This window comes from Gossypium hirsutum, chromosome A12 (assembly GCF_007990345.1).
Source record: "Gossypium hirsutum isolate 1008001.06 chromosome A12, Gossypium_hirsutum_v2.1, whole genome shotgun sequence".
NCBI classification, from domain to species: domain Eukaryota; kingdom Viridiplantae; phylum Streptophyta; class Magnoliopsida; order Malvales; family Malvaceae; genus Gossypium; species Gossypium hirsutum.
Window position 1 is genome coordinate 20,262,507 of NC_053435.1, and position 22,304 is coordinate 20,284,810.

Genomic DNA, 22,304 nt, shown 5'->3' on the forward strand with positions numbered 1-22,304 from the left:
AGATAGTCTGTCAGATCGACGGAACACTAGCCCATAACTAATAGTGCCATGAAAATACCTCAAAATACGTTTTAATGCTACCATATGAACTGTAGTAGGGGCATGCATGAATTGACACATACGATTTACTGCATACGCAATATTTGGTCAGGTTAAAACAAAGTATTGAAGAGCTCCAGCAAGACTTCTGTATTCAGTAGGGTCAGCAAGACGAGTACCCTCATCTTTAAATAATGTAGATGAACTAATCATCGACATATGAACACTCTTTGCATTAGCTAGAGAAAACCTGTCAAGAAGATCCCGAATGTATTTGCGCTGACACCAGTGGAGACTACCGGTAGATGACCGACTGACTTCAACACCTAAAAAATAATGAAGGTCACCCAAATCCTTTAGAGAAAATTCGTTATGCAGTTGTTGAAAAAAATAGTTTATCACATTAGTCGAGCTTCCAGTAATAATAATATCGTCCACATAAATCAAGACATAAATGATAGACTTGGTTGCAACTTTAACAAACAAAGAAGTATTAGATTTAGCCAAGACACACCCATTAGAGATAAGAAACTGCTTCAATTTATCAAACTAGGCACTAAGAGCTTGCTGTAATCCGTACAATTCCTTTGTTAGACGACACACCAAAGCATCACCATTTTCCCCATATTGAACATACCCTAAAGGTTGCTGCATAAACACTTCGTCAGTGAGATCTTCATTTAAGAATGCATTGTTTACATCGACTTGACGGAGTTTCCAACCATTTGTTACAACAATAGATAGTATGGTTCAAATAGTCGCAGGTTTGACCACTGGACTAAACGTTTCCTTGAAGTCACATCCAGGTACCTGGGAACACCTTTTGGCCACCAATCGTGCCTTTCAGTAATCAACTGTCCCATCAAGATTCTTCTTGACTTTGAATAACCATTTGCACCTAATTGCTTTTTAAACCAAGAGGTAACGACACAAGTTCCCATGTAGAATTAGCCATTAAAGCATCATATTTAGCTTGGACTGCTAATTTCCACTCTTTATTAGTAAGAGCCTCCTCAACAGTTCGTGGCTCAAAATCAACAGCTTCAACTGACAGAATTTTGGGTTTAAAAATTCCTGTCTTGGATCGAGTAATCATAGTGTGAGTATTCCCCAGAGGATCAAGAGATGAATTAGTAGACTCAGTGATTAGGTCGGACAAACTAGCTTCAGCTGATGGAACATCAAAATGGTCAGATCAGGATTCAGCTAAAGAATCAACCGAAACAGGTTGTATTGGACTACACGTAGCTGAGAGATCGACTAATACAGATGGCATAGGATTACCAATAAGAGCAAAATATAAAATGGGTGACGATGTAACGATTTCTCTTCGTTCAACAGTGAATCGATCAGAAGGGGCTGAATGATAGAAACATAAGTAGTGATACATGCAGGAGACTTAATGGTGTCCAAAGTAGTGAAGAAAACAAGAATCGACTCTAATAAAAAAAACATGATGAGAGATAATAATCTTGCCATCCGGTGTGAAACAGTGATAGCTTTTATGTTGAGATCTATATCCTAAAAACGTGCATGGCTGTGATCGGAACTCCAGTTTATGATGCATGAACGGACGCAAATACGGGAAGCAACAACAACCAAATACCCTTAAGTGATCATATGTTGGTTCATGACTATGAAGAGCCTGATATGGAGACTGACCTTTTAGGACTGGAGTAGGTAGTCGATTGATAAGATGAATAGCACTGCAAAACGCATACCCCAGTAATCCATGAGTAGATTTGCTAGAGCTAAGAGTGACCGGTCTCCTCAATGTGCCTGTGTTTACACTCAATAATAGCGTTCTGTTATGAAGACATGAAAGATGATGAAGAATCCCATGATTAGCCAAAACTGATGCAAAAGCATGATACTCATTGCCCCAGTCACTTTGGAATTTTTAATATGCTTCCTGAACTAAGTGAGAACTATTTTCTGAAACTGGAGAAAATAGTCAACCATTTGAGATTTGCTTTTAATGAGATAAATCCAAGTTAATCGGCTACACATGTCAATAAACGAAACATAGTACAGACTACTTCCATAAGCAACAGATGTCGATCGCCATAAAGTAGAGACAACCAAGTCAAATAATTCCATAAATGAGCAAAAGGAAATTTATGTGATTTCCCTTTTTGATAGGCAACACAAATATTATCTAAACTTTTCTTATTAAAAACAATGTGATATTTATCAAGAACAATTATAATAGTTAAGGTAGAAGGATGCCCAAGTCTTTTATGCCACAATGTAAAAATATCATTATATGAAGAAAAATCGTGAACCCTGGTGTTGTGAATAGCAGGTACTACATCAGATGGAACTGATAGATCAGCTGAAAATTGATAGAGACTATCACGAGCTTGGCCCCGCAGTAAAATTTCCTGTGTTTGGGCATCCTTAATAATAGAATAAGACAGATGAAATTCAAAAAAGACATTATTGTTGTTACTGAACTGAGAAACAAACATAAGATTCTTTCGGATACTCAGCACACTGGGACATTAGAAAGATGTAATAATTTGTTCTTCGTGGGCAGGACAGAATTTCCAATATATGAGATTTTAGTGGGAGCTCTGTTATCCATTAAAACAGAAGAATTACCTGAATATGGGGTAGACTCATTCAAACCAGAAGTATTCTGAAAAACATGGTGTGTACCCCTTGAATCTGGATACCATGATGAAGTTCCAACAGGAAAGGGAACATATGAATCATCAAAATTGGAACCGTACTGAGTGAAATTAGCATTGGATCCGGAAGTATCCAAATAATCGGACACATTAAAGTCGGGAATATGAGGTAACCTAATACACTATGAGGAATCAAAATCAAATACACGTGCCCTCGGTTTAGTCCTCCATGGAACACCAGACCCACCATTTGGTAAAGAAGATGTGTAGCTTTCAAGGCCAACATAATTAATCTTCGGCCCATTAAAGGGCTGACCATCAGTAGTATTCTGCGCAGCAAATTTCAGCCCACCAGAAGACAATCCACTAAGATCATTGGGCCTAGTAGCACGGCCTGTTGTAGGTGACGCGTGATAAGAGCCAACAGACGGAGTATGGGTATAGACATAAATAGAAGACACTAGCCCAAAATTGCGCCCCAATTCACACGGTAGGCTAGCGCCATACAGACCAGGCGGATGTGGGCCACCACTAGGCCTGCTTATGTGGCCTGCATCAGAAAAATAGTTAGGGCCTGCATCGACAAAATTAGGGTTAAAGGGATTATAATCCCAAACATGCGGCAGACGATTGAAATGATGTTGCTGTGATGGCCACCCTCACCACAAGAAACCTTCTGAAAACAGTGTCGATGGATGTTTGTCGGGCCACCAAACTATTCAGAAGTACCGTTAGATCGAGCAAACTTCTCGCTTAGGAAACGTTGGCCATCATTAGCAGAGGAGAAACGTCTAATGGATGGAGGAGACAGACCGTCGTAATCCTGATTGTAACGGTAGTAGCGTCATTGAGCCGAATGACCGTAGTGACTGCAAATCTGACATTGAACCCGTGGCCGAAAGTCGCTCCTATTAGAACCAGATAAAGAACGACCGCCGTCATGAGTAGGACCGGCCACCGTCGTGTTTAACGGTACCTCAACCATGTTCACATGAAACGGTACATCATGCATCGTACGAAGCTGCTGATTCTCAAAATCCAAGAGAACCCCAATGATTTTTTGAAACAGAAGTGGCTCAGAGGAGAAAGACGTCAGCGTTATCACGGAATCAAAATCTGATGAAGTAACCTCTACCTTTTCGGCCTTCGAGACGACAGATCCAGACGCCTCCAAGAGAGCGCAGGTATTTTGTATCTTGGCAATGTATTCTTTGACTTTAATGCTCCTTTCTTGATTGATTATAGGCCATGCTTGATCCTAGAGAGTTTCGCACCAGTTGTGGCAGAAAAGAGTCGATTAGTAGTGTTCCATATTTTACAGCCTTTTTTGAAAAATATAAAATATGACAATAATGATGCACTAATGGTAGAAAGTAACCATGATGCAAGTAACTTATCTTGTTGAATAAAGAAAGATGCATTAGGATTTGGAGTCAGAGTTCCATCTAGAGAGGTCACAAAACGAGCTGGAACAGGTAAAGTACCGTCTAGAAAATCCTGCAATTCATAACCTTCTGTGATCAACCTTACATGCTGTTGCCATTGCACATAGTTTCCATCATCTAACTTCACTGTATAATGATGAGGAAATGATTGAACCAGACGAGAATCAGAAAAAGAACCAACAGAGGTAGATTCGGTGGAATTTGCCATGGATTCAATAGAGGGAAGGAGGCCCAAAGAAGTTGGTGACTGATACCATGTAAAATACCATACTAAACAAATAACAATTATGATACTAGTATTCTTATCTGCTTTAACCAATTACATAGATGATGTTTGTATACTTGAAAATGAATAAATGCTCCTAATCAATTATACACCAGACTCAGTAACTGACTAATAACAAACTAACAGTCCTTAATCTCTTTACTCTAACAATGGACAGTTTTCGATTCGAAGTGTATACAGATTTCTTTGGAATGAAGCGTCGTTGCATTCATTGAGACATAGACTTACTATCAACTGCACTTTTTTGTGGATCCGTATAAAATTCCAGTATTCTTCTCGAAATTATGGCATAAATATTTACCCATAGGTGATAAATTGTAGAAGCGGCTGATCCCAAGCATTGTTGAGTGCTGGTTTTGCCATAGGGAGATGGAAACACTAAACCATCTATGCCGCAAATGTGAATTTGCTAGGACGGTCTAGTTTGGCTCTCAGCTATCTCTGAATTTCGAGCACAGGAGAAATACAAATATATTGGTTCAGGAATGTAAATATTAATGACAAAACATGTCAGACTTCTATACTTTCTTATTAGTTGGGTTTTTGGACTATTTGGAAGGTTAGGAATGGAATGATTTTTAATAATTATGACATTGATCCTACTGATCGTCAATTTCAATTTTAGATTCTTGTAGAAGTAATGAGATTAAGATAAATTGGTCTAGTGCGCATAGGTATACAAATGAAAACGCTCAATGCGGGGGATGTAGAATGGATGATTGTTGGACCATTTTTTTCAATCTTACATCTAATGCATCCATAGGGAGTCGCAACATAAGGGGGTAACCCAATTCTAGCATTGCACACAATGGATGGCTATTTCAAATTTCAATGTTTATTATTCCAACTACGACTTCAAGACTATGAAGTGACGTATGTGCTAGTGTCATGGGCTACAGATCAAAGCCCGTGACGATTGCGCAAAGAGCATCGAATGTAGATTGATCGATTAAACGTAGCTCATTCAACCCACTTGAATTGATCCAATTCGTGGAACATGTGGAGAAACCCATCTACTGGAAATGTTGGTGGCTAAGTGAAGCACTTAAAGAAATTTAGGACTACCATGGTAAATAGGGATATTGTTGAGGATCAACCCAATTAAACAACGAACAAGTAAAATTAGCAAAAGAAATTGAGAAATTGAACACACATTTAATGTGGAAAAACTTCTCCAAAGAGAATCAAAAACCACGGGCAAAGATAATTATACTATAATCGCAAAAGAACGAAAAGTACAAAAGATGAAGATAAAAACTAAACCCTAAAAACCCTCAAAATGTAAACACAAAATTCTCTAAATTTGATATGAGTTCTAATCTTTAATGGGTGTATTTTTTAAGATTTTAAAAGAGCCAATTTATAAGATAAATTTATAGGTCAAATAATAATAAAATAATCTTGACTAATCGGATTTTGATTGAAATAAATAAATAGAGTTTAACTAGAAGATTATTTCTCAAATTTGACTGAAATAGGAGTCATACTAAACAAATCTCCACCTTGACTCATATTTCCATAATGCCATCTTTGCCAAAGCTCGCCACAGGCATATGTTGAACTATGTAGGAATTAACTGAGTCGAATCTATGCTTAGAAACTAGAAGACTTCTAGCCTTCGACTTGTACACTGTCGAATCAAAACAAACCTGGGTTTGATTTTCACGAACGCAGTGCACTAACTTTTTAAAACCTAAATCCAAAAAAGAACCTCTGTAACGTCCCCTAACACTATACCGTCGCCGAAACAGGGTTACGAGACATTACCAGTTAGTACAGTCCAATTCTGGTCATTAATTAAAATAAACATTCACACTCATCCTAGTTTTAAGATGTCGTCCCATTAATGGACCCTCGCGATCCAATATGAACAATAAATTCAATTTGGAACTAATTTAGAATCACTACGAATTTTTAATAAATTTCAAAATTCATACTATATACCGTTGCCAACCATAATTTACTTATTCTGATCAATACTTTTACAACCTAAATGACTCTCATTAAACATCCTAGGTACATGCCATTATCAATACTCAACATACTTTACCTCATTGAATTTGGGATCGGCCTGGGATGCTGATTCAATAGTCTAGCCTTAACTTAACCTGCGTACGGAAACAAATCGTACACTGAGTACACACTCAGTGGTATTTCTATAATCCGAACACTTAAACAATTATAAAACTTATTAATTTAGATATATTGAACTATTCAAACTCAATGAGTATTCAAACATTCACTTTCCAACCATTGTTTTGGTCTACTTTAAATTTTAAATCATTTATTAATTTCAATAGCAATTAATCACTCAGTAATGTTCATTAACAATCAGAACAATTATTTATTCAGTAACAGTCACTTATTCGGTAACAATCAATTATTCAATAATAACAAATTATTCAGTATCAATCAATTGATCGGTTATCCAGTAACAATCAATTATTTAGTAAAATCATATATTCAATAGCAATTAAGTTATCCAGTAACAGTCAATTATTTAGTAAAATCATATATTCAATAGCAATTAAGTTATTCAGTAACAGTTATTTATTCAGTGACAATCAGTTATTCAGTAATGATCAATTATTCAGTAATATTCAGTTATTCAGTAACAGTCTATTATCTAGTAACAGACAATTATTCGGTAATAGTCAATTATTCAGTAATAATCAGTTATTTTATACCTTTATTTACCCCTATTAACATGACTCGGACTCAGACGGATACACGGATCCAACCAACACACCAGTACGGCACATAGTGCCTTATCGGCTGAAGCCGAAACAGTAACAGTAACAGTAGCAATACGGTACACAGAGAGCCTCATCGGAACAAATCTGGAACAGTAACAGTAATAGTAACAGTATTCAACACATAAAGCGCTGAATCGATAACGGTAACAGTAACAGTATTCGACACACAAAGTGCCGAATCGGTAACAGTAACGGTAACAGTAACAGTAGTCGGCACATAAGTGCCTGATCAGTAAGCCGGCAAAAACCCGTACTCTTTTATATCCTATGGCATGCCAATTATATCCGACTAGCCCGACTAGTTAATAGGGTATTTAATTCACTTTTCAGTATAATTTCTATCTTAGTTCAATATCAATTATAATTCACTTTCTCAATTCAATAATTCTTTCCTTAATATACCATTCCAATAATTACATATATTCACACATTTTCACAATCTCATACATTTTCATTCAATTCAATATATATATATATATCTCAATTATTCACATTAATTCATAATTTAATACAATTCAATTCACTTTTCATTTTCATATAATTAAATTCTACAATAAACACATGTTCATAATTATTTCACCACATTTTCAAATCAAATCATTTCAATAAAAACACAATACCAGTAATTCATACTTTAATTATTTACCATAACATTCAATTAAAATAAACAATTATTAATTAAATTCACCCTTTAATTTCAATCAATATTTATTTAATTTCAAATAATCTAATCAATGCACCTACCATACATAATAAATAATAAATTCAATAATTAAATATTAAGTTCGGATTATAGAAATACAAACGTAGTTTTCGAGCTAACTCCCGTTGACTTTGTCTTGTCCTTTCTTAGCCGAGATTTTCGATACCACATTGACTACGAAATTAATATAATTCATAATCATTAATATATTACTAATTTATATCTTGAGTTACAGAATTCTAAATTAAGATTTGCTAATTTTTCCTAAAACTAGACTCACAAATCTTCTTACCATAAAATTTTCAGAATTTTTGGTTTAGCCATTAAATACAGTTTATTCTTTAAATTCACCCCCGTTCTGCTGTCTGATAGTTTCGACCCTTCTTTACTAAAAATTAATTATCTCATAGTACAGAACTCGGATAATATTCCTGTTGATTTCTTCTGAAAATAGACTCATTAGGGATTCTAAACATATAACTTTAAGCCTCTAATTATTTTTATCCAATATTTGGTGATTTTCCAAATTCAGAATAGGGGAACCCAAATTCATTCTGACCTTATCTCACAAAATTCGTTATATATCATAATTTACAATTCAATTGCTTACACCGTTTCTTCTATAAGAAACTAGACTTAATAAGATTTAATTCCATATTTTATTCATTCTCTAATTCAATTTCTACAATGTTTGGTGATTTTTCAAACTTAGACTACTGCTGCTGTCCAAAATAGTCTTAGTGCAAAATATTGATTTTCTACTTTTAATTTCAATTTAATCTTAACTAAATTCACTTACTTTTCTATCTTAATTCATACTTTATTTCTACTCAATTTTTAACCAAACTTAGACATAATTATCTATTTTTCATCATAAAACCATAATTTCAAAATTCTTTCAATTTAGTCATTAAAGCATAAAACTTATGAATCACTTTACAATTCAATCCTTATTTCATTTCTAACTTGAATTTCTATCAATTTAGCCCTTAATTCATCTTTTTATTCAAAAAGAACAATATCTAAAAATCTAACAACTTTTAAAATTTTCACTTAAATCAAGTAGTATTCATCTCTAGGATTCCATAAACTCAAAATTTACAAGAAAATGGATTAAATTGACTTATAAATTAACTTTGAACCTTGAAACTCTAAATTTTCCTTTTTCTTTTTCTTTCTTTCTTTCTCCCCTGTTTCTTCTCTGTTTCAATTTCATTATGTTTCTTATGTTTCTTTACTTATTTATATAATATAATATAATATAATATAATATAATATAATATAATATAATATAATATAATAATAATTTCTTATATTTGAAGTAATTATTTAGTTGTATTACAAGTGTATGTATTGAATTTATTACACATGTATTTATAATTACCATACAATTGTTAAAATAATATTATAATATCATTAATATAAATTACAATATAATAAAATAATAATATAGTCTTATTAAATAATACATTCATGAAAAAAAATCTAAGATTTTTATCCACATTTGCTGCCTCATTTATGGGACTTGGCATATTTACCTATTTGGTCCCTTTAACTGTTCTTTAATTTATAATTAAACTTTCACACTTAATTCAATTTAATCCTTTCCACTAATTACTCTTAATTAAGCTAAATTTACTTAATTAAAGTCTAATTAACGACTCAATTGACTTCGTAAATATTTTTAATAAATATTTACGAATCCATTTTTTCAAAAACGGAGACCCGAAAATTCACTTTCCCGATAACCGTAAAATTTGGGTCATTACAATTCTCCCCCATTTAATAAATTTCGTCCTCGAAATTTGCCTGAAAAGAGGTAGGGGTATAAAAATCTCACTGTTTCTTTTGGTTCCCGCATTGCTTCCTCAATATCATGAATTCATCATGCAAGCTAGCATCTCAACTAGTTTTTCTTCATACGATAAATCAGACTAAATCTCAATATCCTTTATCAATATAACATGTAAGAGATCTGATCTATACCATCTTTTGAGCTTCAAATCATGAAAAATTATCATAACTTTATGTAACTTCAGAAGCAAAACGAAACAGTATTTTACCAATCTGACTTTTCTACAACTTCACATAGCCTAACAGAATAAGAACTCAATTTCTCTTTCAACCCGATCTTCAAAATTTTCTTCCAAGGTGAATCTTTAAGAAATACCATATTACTAACAACATACTCAATATCCCAACGTTTCAAGTCTATATATGATTTCTCTCTGTCAAAACTGCTTTCAGTCTATTTCGAATCACTTCCAATTTTTTTTTTCAATTTCACGAATCAAACAGTTCCACATATTTTTTTTTCTCACAGTATTCAATCAGATCCCATGCAATTTTACATTCATAATCATTCAGAACTTCATACAATGCTAAAAACTGTTATCACGTACCCAGAACTTCTTGTACTTGTTCTATAATCAGAGTATAAACCACGTCTCTCAATTAGAAATAATAGAAACCACCATACCATGTAACTCAGAAACCTATATTTTAGAAAATTATTAAGTAAGAAATTTATTCATACCTAAATAGAATATGCAAACTTTGGCATACCTTCGACGATTATTCAAATACCGTCTTTTCTTTTTTTTCGAAGATCGAGATAATTCCAATTCAAACCCACAGAAACTCTATCCTATTTCCATTCTGATATCATCACTGGCTGTAACAGTTCTGAAGGTATTAGTATCTGAGGTTCAGTTCTATATTGCTGACATACAAACATTTATTTACAAGTTCAAAATATCGCTTTTCATTCCCAATCGTCAGCACATCTACTTCAAATCACTGTACATCTTATTTCTCCAAAATGCATAGACATAATACTGCTATAGATTTCATGCAAGTTCTTTTGTCTAAGCTCTGAATTCTTCAGTACAGCTTCTATTTCGAAATAGCAGACAATTATCAAATTCAATCTGGAATTTTCAATCAAAAGTCATTTGTATTCTACACCCATATAACTGGTAACTCGTTACCATATTTCTGAGCTTTGCAGACCTACTGTAGAGAAGTCAGTTTAACCTCTATCTCAACTACACTTCAGCCATCGTTAGATAATAACATTGGGATGTTCATAGCTCATAACACAAAATAAAAATTTCAATTCTGAGTACACATAACTTCATTTACCTTTTCCGGATGATAATCAATTATCAAATCATGTTCTTTTAATGCAAAGACAATAACTATCACTTCCAAATCATGTATCAGTTAATTCTTTTCATATGATTCTTTCTGAAAACATAAACCATCAGTTCATTTTCTTGCATCAAAACACTACTATCCCTGTAAATCACAAGTTTCTTTATCTGATTTCAGACTAAACCAGAACTAGTGCTTTAGTTAACTGAGCTTTCAACTAATCAAAACATTGCTGACATTTATCAGACCATTCAATTCCACATTTTTCTGTAATAACCATATCATTTATAAATTCTTTTTCAAATTTCGGTAATAACCGATTAGTCTTAGAAAACCCCCGATTTCAGATATACCTTTCGATATCATTTTAAGCACAAAATCTATAGCAAATTCAGCTTCTTTAACCAATAGTAATTCAGATAACTCTTCTGAAAACACATCAGAATTGCTACTGATTTAAACTTTAACTTAGATACTTCAATATCCAATACATAAGCAAGGTAAGTACCATAACCTCTTTTCTGGCATACTTTTGTGTTAACATAATTAATATCACAATAAACAAATCATTCAATCTTCTCTTGTTCAAAACAAACATTTCATCATCTTGATCTTGTAACATATTATACTTCTGCTTATAATTTATCACAAACATCGTGCAAAATTAACCATTCCATTCTCAGAATCACATCGAACAATAATAACATCAAATCGATCAGAAAACAGTACCTTAATATCATTATCAGATAGTTCATGTAGATTTTTTTTTAAACCAATAAATACTGATCCAGAAAAATGCGATACTTCAACCAAACACTTAGTGAACTCAACAGACAAATCTTTAATAGACATTGGATTCATGCAATCATATAAACAAGTCAATTCAAGATCAATTTAAAATAATCATATCAGTGTCGATAAAGAAGGAAATACATGTAATGACATCCGGTAGAGAAATATCTTCTTATATATGTTCAACACATGTCCTGGCTGATGTTCATGCTTCAGATTTTGCAGTGAAGTCCTTTGTCACACCTTGACTGTCACTTGTATTTCCGAAGTTACAGGTAGTCTGTCTCTGATAACTATGTTGCTTGGTTTTGAATTATGAATAATATCTTTTTCAACTCTTCTTCAAGCAATCTCTAAAATAATAATCAGAAGAATCATGTCTAACAAATATTCCATTCCTTATTCTATATTCTTCAGCTTCTGTCTTCATTTAAACCATTTTCAAACCATTTGTATCATATAGTTTCTATCGGAATACACCCTCTGCTATACTTAATCAATCAAACAAATCCACTTCATACACAGTTACGATCATATGATCCTGTTTAAGCTTCAAGAATTGTGTACATTTCTGATCAAGAAATCTCCAACTGATATATATATCTTTCAGAACTCATCTCAGAAAATTTCCAAATAACCCTTTCTGAATCACAACAGAAATCAATATTTTCCACCGCTGGCAAGCTGAATCTTTTTAACAGAAATATCATACCTTTCTAACATTTAATCGATGAACAGAATAATTCATTTACAATCCCGATAATATTCTCTAACTAGATTTCAGTTCTTTCAAAATCATTTTCAGCTTTAATTCTCAATTCATCCACACTATATTTACGAAGTATTAGCAACAGATAAATTACCCGTTTAGACAAACTCCGTACCTTGAAGCACTTTGGGAACCGATTGAGAAACAGGAAGGTAGATGTTGTAGCAGATACAATTTCTTCTATTCACTGTGCAGCATTAGTTATAATTCTAAGCAGTTATATATTATCTATTTCTCTATTATTTCATCAGTCAACATTCAATAATTAATTACTTATTGAGTTAATACTCAATATTACCGATTCAGTTTTCATTTAATTCACCAAACTATTCATCTCCAGTATATATTTCGTAATCAATGCCATCGATATGTTCATCTAACATTTCAACTATAAAACAATACCAAACAAATATATCAGTATCCAATCCCGACTCAATTTCGACTCAATCATGCCATGTACCTCCAGACTCTTTTCAGTACTTGACTTAATCCTAGAATCGGCTAAACCCGGTTAACTCTGATACCACTAAATGTAACATCTCCTAACCCTATACCGTCACCAGAACAGGGTTACGAGACATTACCAGTCAGTACAGTCCAATTCCGGTCATTAATTAAAATAAATATTCACACTCATCCTAGTTTTAAGATGTCGTCCCATTAATGGGCTCTCGCGATCCAATATGAACAGTAAATTCAATTTGGAACTAATTTAGAATCACTACGAATTTTTAATAAATTTCAAAATTAATACTATATACCGTTGCCAACCATAATTTACTTATTTTGATCAATACTTTTAACACCTAAATGACTCTCATTAAACATCCTGGGTACATGCCATTATCAATACTCAACATACTTTACCTCATTGAATTCAGGATCGGCCTGGGATGCTGATTCAACAGTCTAGCCTTAACTTAACCTGCGCACGGAAACAAACCATACGCTGAGTATACACTCAGTGGTATTTCTATAATCTGAACACTTAAACAATTATAAAACTTATTAATTTATATATATTGAACTATTCAAACATTCACTTTCCAACCATTGTTTTGGTCTACTTTAAATTTCAAATCATTTATTAATTTCAATAGCAATTAATTAATCAGCAATGTTCATTAACAATCAGAACAATTATTTATTCAGTAACAGTCATTTATTCGGTAACAATCAATTATTCAATAATAACCAATTATTTAGTATCAATCAATTGATCGGTTATCCAGTAATAGTCAATTATTTAGTAAAATCAGATATTCAATAGTAATTAAGTTATTCAGTAACAGTCATCTATTCAGTGACAATCAGTTATTCAGTAATGATCAATTATTCAGTAATATTCAGTTATTCAGTAACAGTCTATTATCCAGTAACAGTCAATTATTCAGTAACAGTCAATTATTCAGTAATAATCAGTTATTTTATTCCTTTATTTACCTCTATTAACATGACTCGGACTCAGACGGATACATGGATCCAACCAACACACTAGTACGGCACATAGTGCCTCATTTTGGCCGAAGCCGAAACAGTAACAGTAACAGTAGCAATACGGTACACAGAGTACCTCATCGGAACAAATCCAGAACAGTAACAGTAACAGTAATAGTATTCAACACACAAAGTGCTGAATCGATAACGGTAACAGTAACAGTATTCGACACACAAAGTGCCGAATCGATAACAGTAACGGTAACAGTAACAGTAGTCGGCACATAAGTGCCTAATCAGTAAGCCGGCAAAAACCCGTACTCTTTTATATCCTATGGCATGCCAACTATATCCGACTAGCCCGACTAGTTAATAGGGTATTTAATTCACTTTTCAGTATAATTTCTATCTTAGTTCAATATCAATTATAATTCACTTTCTCAATTCAATAATTCTTTCCTTAATATACCATTCCAATAATTACATATATTCACACATTTTCACAATCTCATACATTTTCATTCAATTCAATATATATATATCTCAATTATTCACATTAATTCATAATTTAATACAATTCAATTCACTTTTCATTTTCATATAATTAAATTCTACAATAAACACATGTTCATAATTATTTCACCACATTTTCAAATCAAATCATTTCAATAAAAACACAATACCAATAATTCATACTTTAATTATTTACCATAACATTTAATTAAAATACAACAATTATTAATTAAATTCACCCTTCAATTTCAATCAATATTCATTTTATTTCAAATAATCTAATCAATGCACCTACCATACATAATAAATAATAAATTCAATAATTAAATATTAAGTTCGGATTATAGAAATACAAACCGTAGTTTTCGAGCTAACTCCCATTGACTTTGTCTTGTCCTTTCTTAGCCGAGATTATCGGTACCACATTGACTACGAAATTAATATAATTCATAATCATTAATACAATACTAATTTATATCTTGAGTTACAGAATTATAAATTAAGATTCGCTAATTTTTCCTGAAACTAGACTCACAAATCTTCTTACCATAAAATTTTCAGAGTTTTTGGTTTAGCCATTAAATACAGTTTATTCTTTAAATTCACCCCCGTTCTGCTGTCTGACAGTTTCGACCCTTTTCACTAAAAATTAATTATCTCACAGTACAGAACTCGGATAATATTCCTGTTGATTTCTTCCGAGACTCATTAGGGATTCTAAACATATAACTTTAAGCCTCTAATTATTATTCTCCAATTTTTGGTGATTTTCCAAAGTCAGAACAGGGGAACCTGAATTCATTCTGACATTGTCTCACAAAATTCATTATATCTCATAATTTACAATTCAATTGCTTACACCGTTTCTTTTATAAGAAACTAGACTCAATAAGATTTAATTCCATATTTTATTCATTCTTTAATTCAATTTCTACAATTTTTGGTGATTTTTCAAACTTAGACTACTGCTGCTGTCTAAAATAGTCTTAGTGCAAAATATTGATTTTCTACTTTTAATTTCAATTTAATCCTAACTAAATTCACTTACTTTTCTATCTTAATTCATTCTTTATTTCTACTCAATTTTTAACCAAACTTAGACATAATTATCTATTTTTCATCATGAAACCATAATTTCAAAATTCTTTCAATTTAGTCCTTAAAGCATAAAACTTATGAATCACTTTACAATTCAATCCTTATTTCATTTCTAACTTGAATTTCTATCAATTTAGCCCTTAATTCATCTTTTTATTCAAAAAGAACAGTATCTAAAAATCTAACAACTTTCAAAAATTTCACTTAAATCAAGTAGTATTCATCTCTAGGATTCCATAAACTCAAAATTTACAAGAAAATGAATTAAATTGACTTACCAAATTATCTTTGAACCTTGAAACCCTAAATTTTATTTTTTTCTTTTTCTTTCTTTCTTTCTCCCCTGTTTCTTCTCTGTTTCGTTTTATTTTCATTCTGTTTCTTATGTTTCTTTACTTATTTATATAATATATAATATAATATATAATATAATATAATATAATAATAATATAATATAATAACAATTCTTATATTTTAAGTAATTATTTAGTTATATTACAGCTGTATGTATTTAATTTATTACACATGTATTTATAATTACCCTACAATTGTTAAAATAATATTATAATATCATTAATATAAATTAAAATATAATAAAATAATAATATAGTCTTATTAAATAATACATTCATGAAAAAAAATCTAAGATTTTTATCCACATTTGCCACCTCATTTATGAGACTTGGTATATTTACCTATTTGGTCCCTTTAACTTTTTTTAATTTATAATTAAACTTTCACACTTAATTCAATTTAATCCTTTCCACTAATTACTCTTAATTAAGCTAAATTTACTTAATTAAAGTCTAATTAACCACTCAATTGACTTCGTAAATATTTTTAATAAATATTTACGAATCCATTTTTTCAGAAACGGAGACTCGAAAATTTACTTTCCCGATAACCGTAAAATTTGGGTCATTACAACCTCTTCAACGAAATGATCATACTTTTTTCCCTCCTATGACCAAGTTGCCTTTGTTCTAAACGAGTTGACTTCGGCTACATAACGGACGAGGGACGTCCAATCTCACCGGTCACTGTAAAACCGTCTAGAATATAAAAACTGTTGGTTCTTACCTTTTAACAAAATGAGAGCTCCATGAGATACTTTAATGTCATTCGACTTGATGTTGATTTTGCATCCTTTAAAGTCTAAAATACTCAAGGAGATGAGATTTTTTCGTAAATCAAGTACATACTTGAAATTTGAGAGTATCCTAATCGTCCCATCGTGTATCCTAATTTTAACAGTAGCAACACCAATTATCTTACTGGATGAATCATTTCCCATGCGCACAACTCCACCATCAGCCAAACTGTATATGGAGAACCGTTCTCTATTGAGACACATGTGTAAAGAACATCTCGAATCTAGGATCCACTCGGATGTAAGCTTAGAGTTCTCACTCATTGACACTAACAAGAAATCATCATCACTTTCATCAACCAATTTAGCACCAGCTATGTAACACCCCTCACCCATATTCAACACCGAAATAGGGTTACAGAGTATTACTGAACATATTATACAATTAAACAATACATTTCACATACACTACAGCAAAACTAATTTTTAGCGGCCTTTTTTGGGCCTTTAGCGACGCTTTTAAGCGCCACTAAAACTACTCGCAGCGTTTTTGCAAGCGCCGCAAAAAACGTCGCTATAGACGGCGCCGCAAAATTTTGCAGCGTTTATTTGAAAAGACGCCGCTAATGATCAGGACCTTTAGCGGCGCTTTTCCAACAAACGCCGCTAAAGGTCAGGACCTTTCTCGACGCTTTCCCACAGACGCTCTAAAGGTTAGGACCTTTAGCGACGCTTTTCCCACAAACGCCGCTAAAGGTTATAAAAATTTTAAAAAATAAAATATTATAAAAATGTCCTGAAAAATATAAAAAAATTAAAATTCATTATCAAAATATTGAGAAGAAGAATAATCTATGATATAAATACATCCCGCCAAACAAAATACCGCACTTATCATACTACACCAGAAATCTAACAAAATACAAATAGAACAAAATAATGATAGAATGCACACTTTAAGATAAACAGTTAGCTTAAACAAGTCGTCACTATGCATGAATTCAGCTAATCCTGGACCATGTATCCAACAAAAACTCGAACCTGAGAAAAAAGAAAAAAAAGTTAATGAATGACACATATAACATCAAATTAATAATAAAATATGCAATTAACAAGTCAATATTAACGCCACATATAACATCAAATTGCACAACTTAATATACTCAATACATTAGCAGAAATAACATCACATTGAACAATGAATTTAACACATTCGAATAGATCAATTTTAAGCTCACTAATGGTTAATTTAGATGTGAACAGCATATAAATGTTTGCATTTACAGCATGGTTTAATCAACTTCAAGCAGGAAACTAAATGCTGTAAATTTCCAGCATTCAAATCATATATAGACAACATTAATATGACATTTTCGAGCACCTTAAAGACACATTTGGAAAATTTGAAGAACCATTAATCATGTTATTAATCATGTTATTAATCATATATGCAAGAATTAGAATTTGTTTCGACAAAAATCATAGATCATGTTATTAATCATGTGCGTTTGCATTTACAGGCGTTGCATCTAAAACCTACATAGTTTAAATAAAAAATATCACCAAATCCATGGCCTATCCTCAAACAATCTATTATTTAGATACGTAAACAAGTCAAACAGAAAGCAGCTCATGGAAAAGCATTTTCCTGATCCACTATGTTAGTTGTTTTTATCTTTATTTCTTCCCTGAGTTCAACTTTAAATTTAAAGTTGCATAAAAAAACATGACACCTGGGACAAGTGGCTTTGGCAAAAAAAGAAAAAAAGAAAATGCAAAACAAAGGAACTAATAGCATAACAAGGGACAAAGAATTGATTGACACTACTATCATCTAAAAATTCAAAATGAAAGACATAAATGTAGAAGTTCGATATTAAAGGACATAAATGCCAATGTTAAAGAAACTGGACCACAGGTTAAACCAATTGGTTTGATTGTTTCTTATTTTATTTTTTATGTTTAAACATTAATTTAATGTAAAATAAATAGTTAATATAATTAATAGTTAACAATAATAAGCATTTACCTTAATGGCATGGTCTTTAATTTAAGAAAAAGGGAAAAAAAATAATTGGTTTTTTACCTATTCAATAAATAACTAGTTTTTGATCGGTTTGAATATTACCCAATTCTTAGATAATGCAAGGACTGGACAGGCAAACCTTAATTGGTTTTAGTAATACATTACATGTGGTTTAGCTAGTAATATTTTCTCTGCATAATCTTTTTACAAGCTGCAATTGTAGCATCAAAGACTGAAGCCAAAAGGAGAAATTGAATGTCACTTACCCCTCGCAGTTCCTTGGTTCAATGTATTTCCCAGATAGAGAATTTTCTTCATGAGATCCTTCAATTTAAGGAAATTTTGTACCTATATAACCAATACAAAAGTTGTAAGATAAGAACGAATAAACACTGCCGTCATCAACAACATTAATGATATACCTCATTACATGCAGAATTTACAGTATTTAAGCTCCTTTTAAATTCAGAAACCTGCAGGTGGTAAAAAAATCTAAGAACAGAGGATAAACAAGTGATTCAATAAAAGAAAAAGGAGAAACAAGGAGATTAATTATTGAATAATATTGTAAATTTATCAAACCAGATTTACTATGGAGATACCGCCAAACCTGAGTTCGGAACTGAATCTTGACACAAAACACTCTTAGTTTTGACTCTACTCGTGGCACTTTCATCATTTTTGAAAGATACATTATCTGCCCATTCTTTCCTTTTCTTTCTCATTTTTGAATTAGATAGAACCCATACTACCACTAAGAACCAAGGCAGCTCTGACTGAAGCACAAAGCCCACTTTACCCGAACAGAGATATAAAATCAATAGCCTCTTGCAGTTCCTCTTTTCCCATCGAGAGGAGTAAGGATTTGGCAGCAAGATACACATCTTCAGAGCCACCAACCTGGATCACATGGCATTTTTTATCATAAGTTTAATACTACCTAAAAGTGTTGCCAACTTAATATCATTTGTGTTTCTAAAATACCAGACTTCTGTGGCAACTAATCTTACATGCATCATTGAAAATATAAAGTAAAAATTATAATATCTTGCAATGAAATTGATACTAAACAGTAAACTCACGAACAAGGTTAAAATAATTGGAAAAATATTTACTAGTAGACTCCTATCCTGGGGAAGAACTAAAGAAGGTTGGGAAGAAGTTTAATGAGTGTCCATATACATTCAATGGAAAACAATATATAATAGGTCAACTCTAGAAAAAGAAGGTGATCAAAAATGAATTCGTACCATGAAAGTAAGTGAACCAGCTTCAGCAGCTACAACACCTCTAGAGACGGGAGCATCCAACATGACAGGGTTCTCCCAATTCTCTATATAAGTTATATGAATTCAAACTGAAAAAATATATGTGTTTATGCGTGTGTGGATGTATATTTATTTAAAGATGAAGGTTGCAAAGGAATGAAAACATATCATGCAGGTTCATCTCAAATATAGCTGTCTCATTCTCATGTTTGAATGTTAATGTCAACACAATGGTGATCCCAAATTAAAATCTAACACCAGAAGTCCAATGTTGCTGTTGTTGAAAGAAAAAAACTTATTTAAATAATAACTTTCATGAAATTTTTTAAATAGTTTCAACTTTAAATTAAGTATAAATTTATTAATAGTTTTATAACCTTAAATATAATTTATCTAGAAAAGTTTAAAGACAGAAAAAAAAGAAGATATAATTTAAGTACCAGTAATATATAAACTTTCAATATATTTTATTACAGCCTGCAATAGTTTTTTGTTCATTATATTATATAAGATCTCGCAATTTCAATATATAAATTATATTTACAAAACAAAACATTACGGAAAAAAAAACTTTAATTGAAGTTATACTTTAAGTTCAAAGATAAAAAGACACTCTATATGGCATTTGATATTTTGTAAAAAAATGATTTTTAATCATTTTTCAACTGAATTAATATCAAGAACTAAAATATAATATAAAATCATAGATAAATATCTCGGGAGATAACGTGAGTCAGACAGAGAATGGTTTTTAAAGAGAGCTTTTACTTCATCCCAAAACCAACAGAAAACAGCAAATTCTATGGCTACGGAGGAAGAGAAAGGAAAATAGTTAGAAATTAAAAGAACAATAATCATAACACAAATTAAAGTTGAAATAGTACAAGATTTAAGCACAAAGGGCTAAAAATATATCAAAGAGAATTGATGCACCTGTATAGCTCGTTTTTCCCTTTGGAATTTGTGTTTAAGATCCCCATTGGTCTCCAAAACCCCAGCAACATTTTCCTTGTCATTGCCATTGCCATTTCCAGCATAATTAGAAAAGCTGTTGTTTAAGTGTAGACGGAGTGCTAATCATCATATTTTCTCCCACTAAACAAAGTCAGACTGGGAATACCACTGTGTCTATCCCTATAAAGAATATTAAATGTGTATGAAAGGACCAATTTACCTCCTCCACAAATCAACAACAGCAACATTGGACTTCTGGTGTTGGAACTTGGAACCCTAGTATAATTTACACAACATAATTCACAACCTGAAAGCATTAGGATTCAACTCACATATTTGATTCTCAATAAGAATGAAAACTAATGAACTCTATTTTATTACTTCAGTAGATAATATTTCATCCTGCATTCCTTATAATATTTCTGGTTTAACACAATGAAGAAAATAGATAAAATAGAACCTACCTTTTTCCTCTATAACATTACAGCAAGAACCGATAGCCATAATTGTAAACAAGAATACAGAAAACCAAGTTCTAGTTAATAAGCAACTTCTATGGATCTAGCGAAAGAATGATTTCACAGTGACAAGAGAAAAGAGGAAAGAGGAAAGTTTTTGTCAACTAAAGTTGGAGAATCTTTTTGTTCCATCGAACTATAAGAAAACAGAAACAATCAAACACCAGTCTGCCGCGGGATTTCATGGCACTACCGCCCCTATCACTACCTCTTCCACCACCTCCTCTTCCTCTCCCTCTTCCACCATCACCTCTGCCCCTAAACCCACCACCACGGCCTGAAACATGATTAAACCATTAGGAATGCCATAACGAGAGTCTGTAACTAAAAATGATAGGAAACGTAAGAGACGTTGGTTACTTACCTCTTGGAGGTCTCATCGCTGCGAGAGTTTGAAGTAATGAAAGTGAAGAATCAGAAACTAAGTGAAAACAGAGAGTGTGAGGCGATAAAAATGCGTTAAGGCAAATGCTAGGGTTTTGGCGAAAAATGTAAATGGATATTACTGGCGTATATTATGTAAATGGATTAAAAATTTGCATAAAATGTAAATGGATTAAAAAATTGCATCGTATATTATATGCACAAACTGTAAAAATATAATTTTTATAATGTTTTGTATATTATGTAATTCTTATGTATTATAAAATTTATAATACATAAAAATTAAATTTATAATAATATTATATATTACTACAATGTCAACATTAAAAAATGCTAATGAAATTACATATAAAATTTTAATAAATATAAATTAAAAATTTTAATACAATTACATATATAGGATATTAAATATTAAATTAAAAATAATATAAATATAT

The 22,304-nt window shown here is 31.9% G+C and overlaps 1 protein-coding gene and 1 long non-coding RNA gene across 8 annotated transcripts; one reads left to right on the forward strand and one right to left on the reverse strand.

The window, feature by feature from the left end:
• The first annotated feature begins 1,415 nt into the window (after positions 1 to 1,415).
• LOC107933442 (uncharacterized) lies at positions 1,416 to 4,490 on the forward strand. The gene is made up of 2 exons (XR_001693628.2): positions 1,416 to 3,856; positions 4,275 to 4,490. It is a non-coding gene; the product is annotated as an uncharacterized lncRNA (long non-coding RNA).
• Positions 4,491 to 17,521: 13,031 nt separating this feature from the next.
• Positions 17,522 to 22,027, reverse strand: LOC107933449 (formin-like protein 17). 7 transcript variants are annotated; one of them, XR_005906677.1, is made up of 8 exons: positions 21,848 to 22,027; positions 21,186 to 21,760; positions 20,945 to 21,059; positions 19,994 to 20,100; positions 19,354 to 19,643; positions 19,166 to 19,216; positions 19,010 to 19,091; positions 17,553 to 17,758 (listed from the first exon to the last, which is right to left on the reverse strand). XR_005906677.1 is itself a non-coding variant. In XM_016865665.2 (6 exons), the coding sequence occupies exons 3-6, from the start codon at positions 19,435 to 19,437 to the stop codon at positions 17,532 to 17,534; spliced, it is 444 nt and encodes a 147-aa protein (XP_016721154.2). In that variant the 5' UTR covers positions 19,438 to 19,643; positions 19,994 to 21,760; positions 21,848 to 22,027; the 3' UTR covers positions 17,522 to 17,531. The 7 variants fall into 7 exon arrangements, 1 of the variants encoding a protein (XP_016721154.2); XR_001693636.2 differs by having other exon boundaries at positions 19,994 to 21,019; XR_001693633.2 differs by having other exon boundaries at positions 19,994 to 21,059.
• Positions 22,028 to 22,304: the final 277 nt, after the last annotated feature.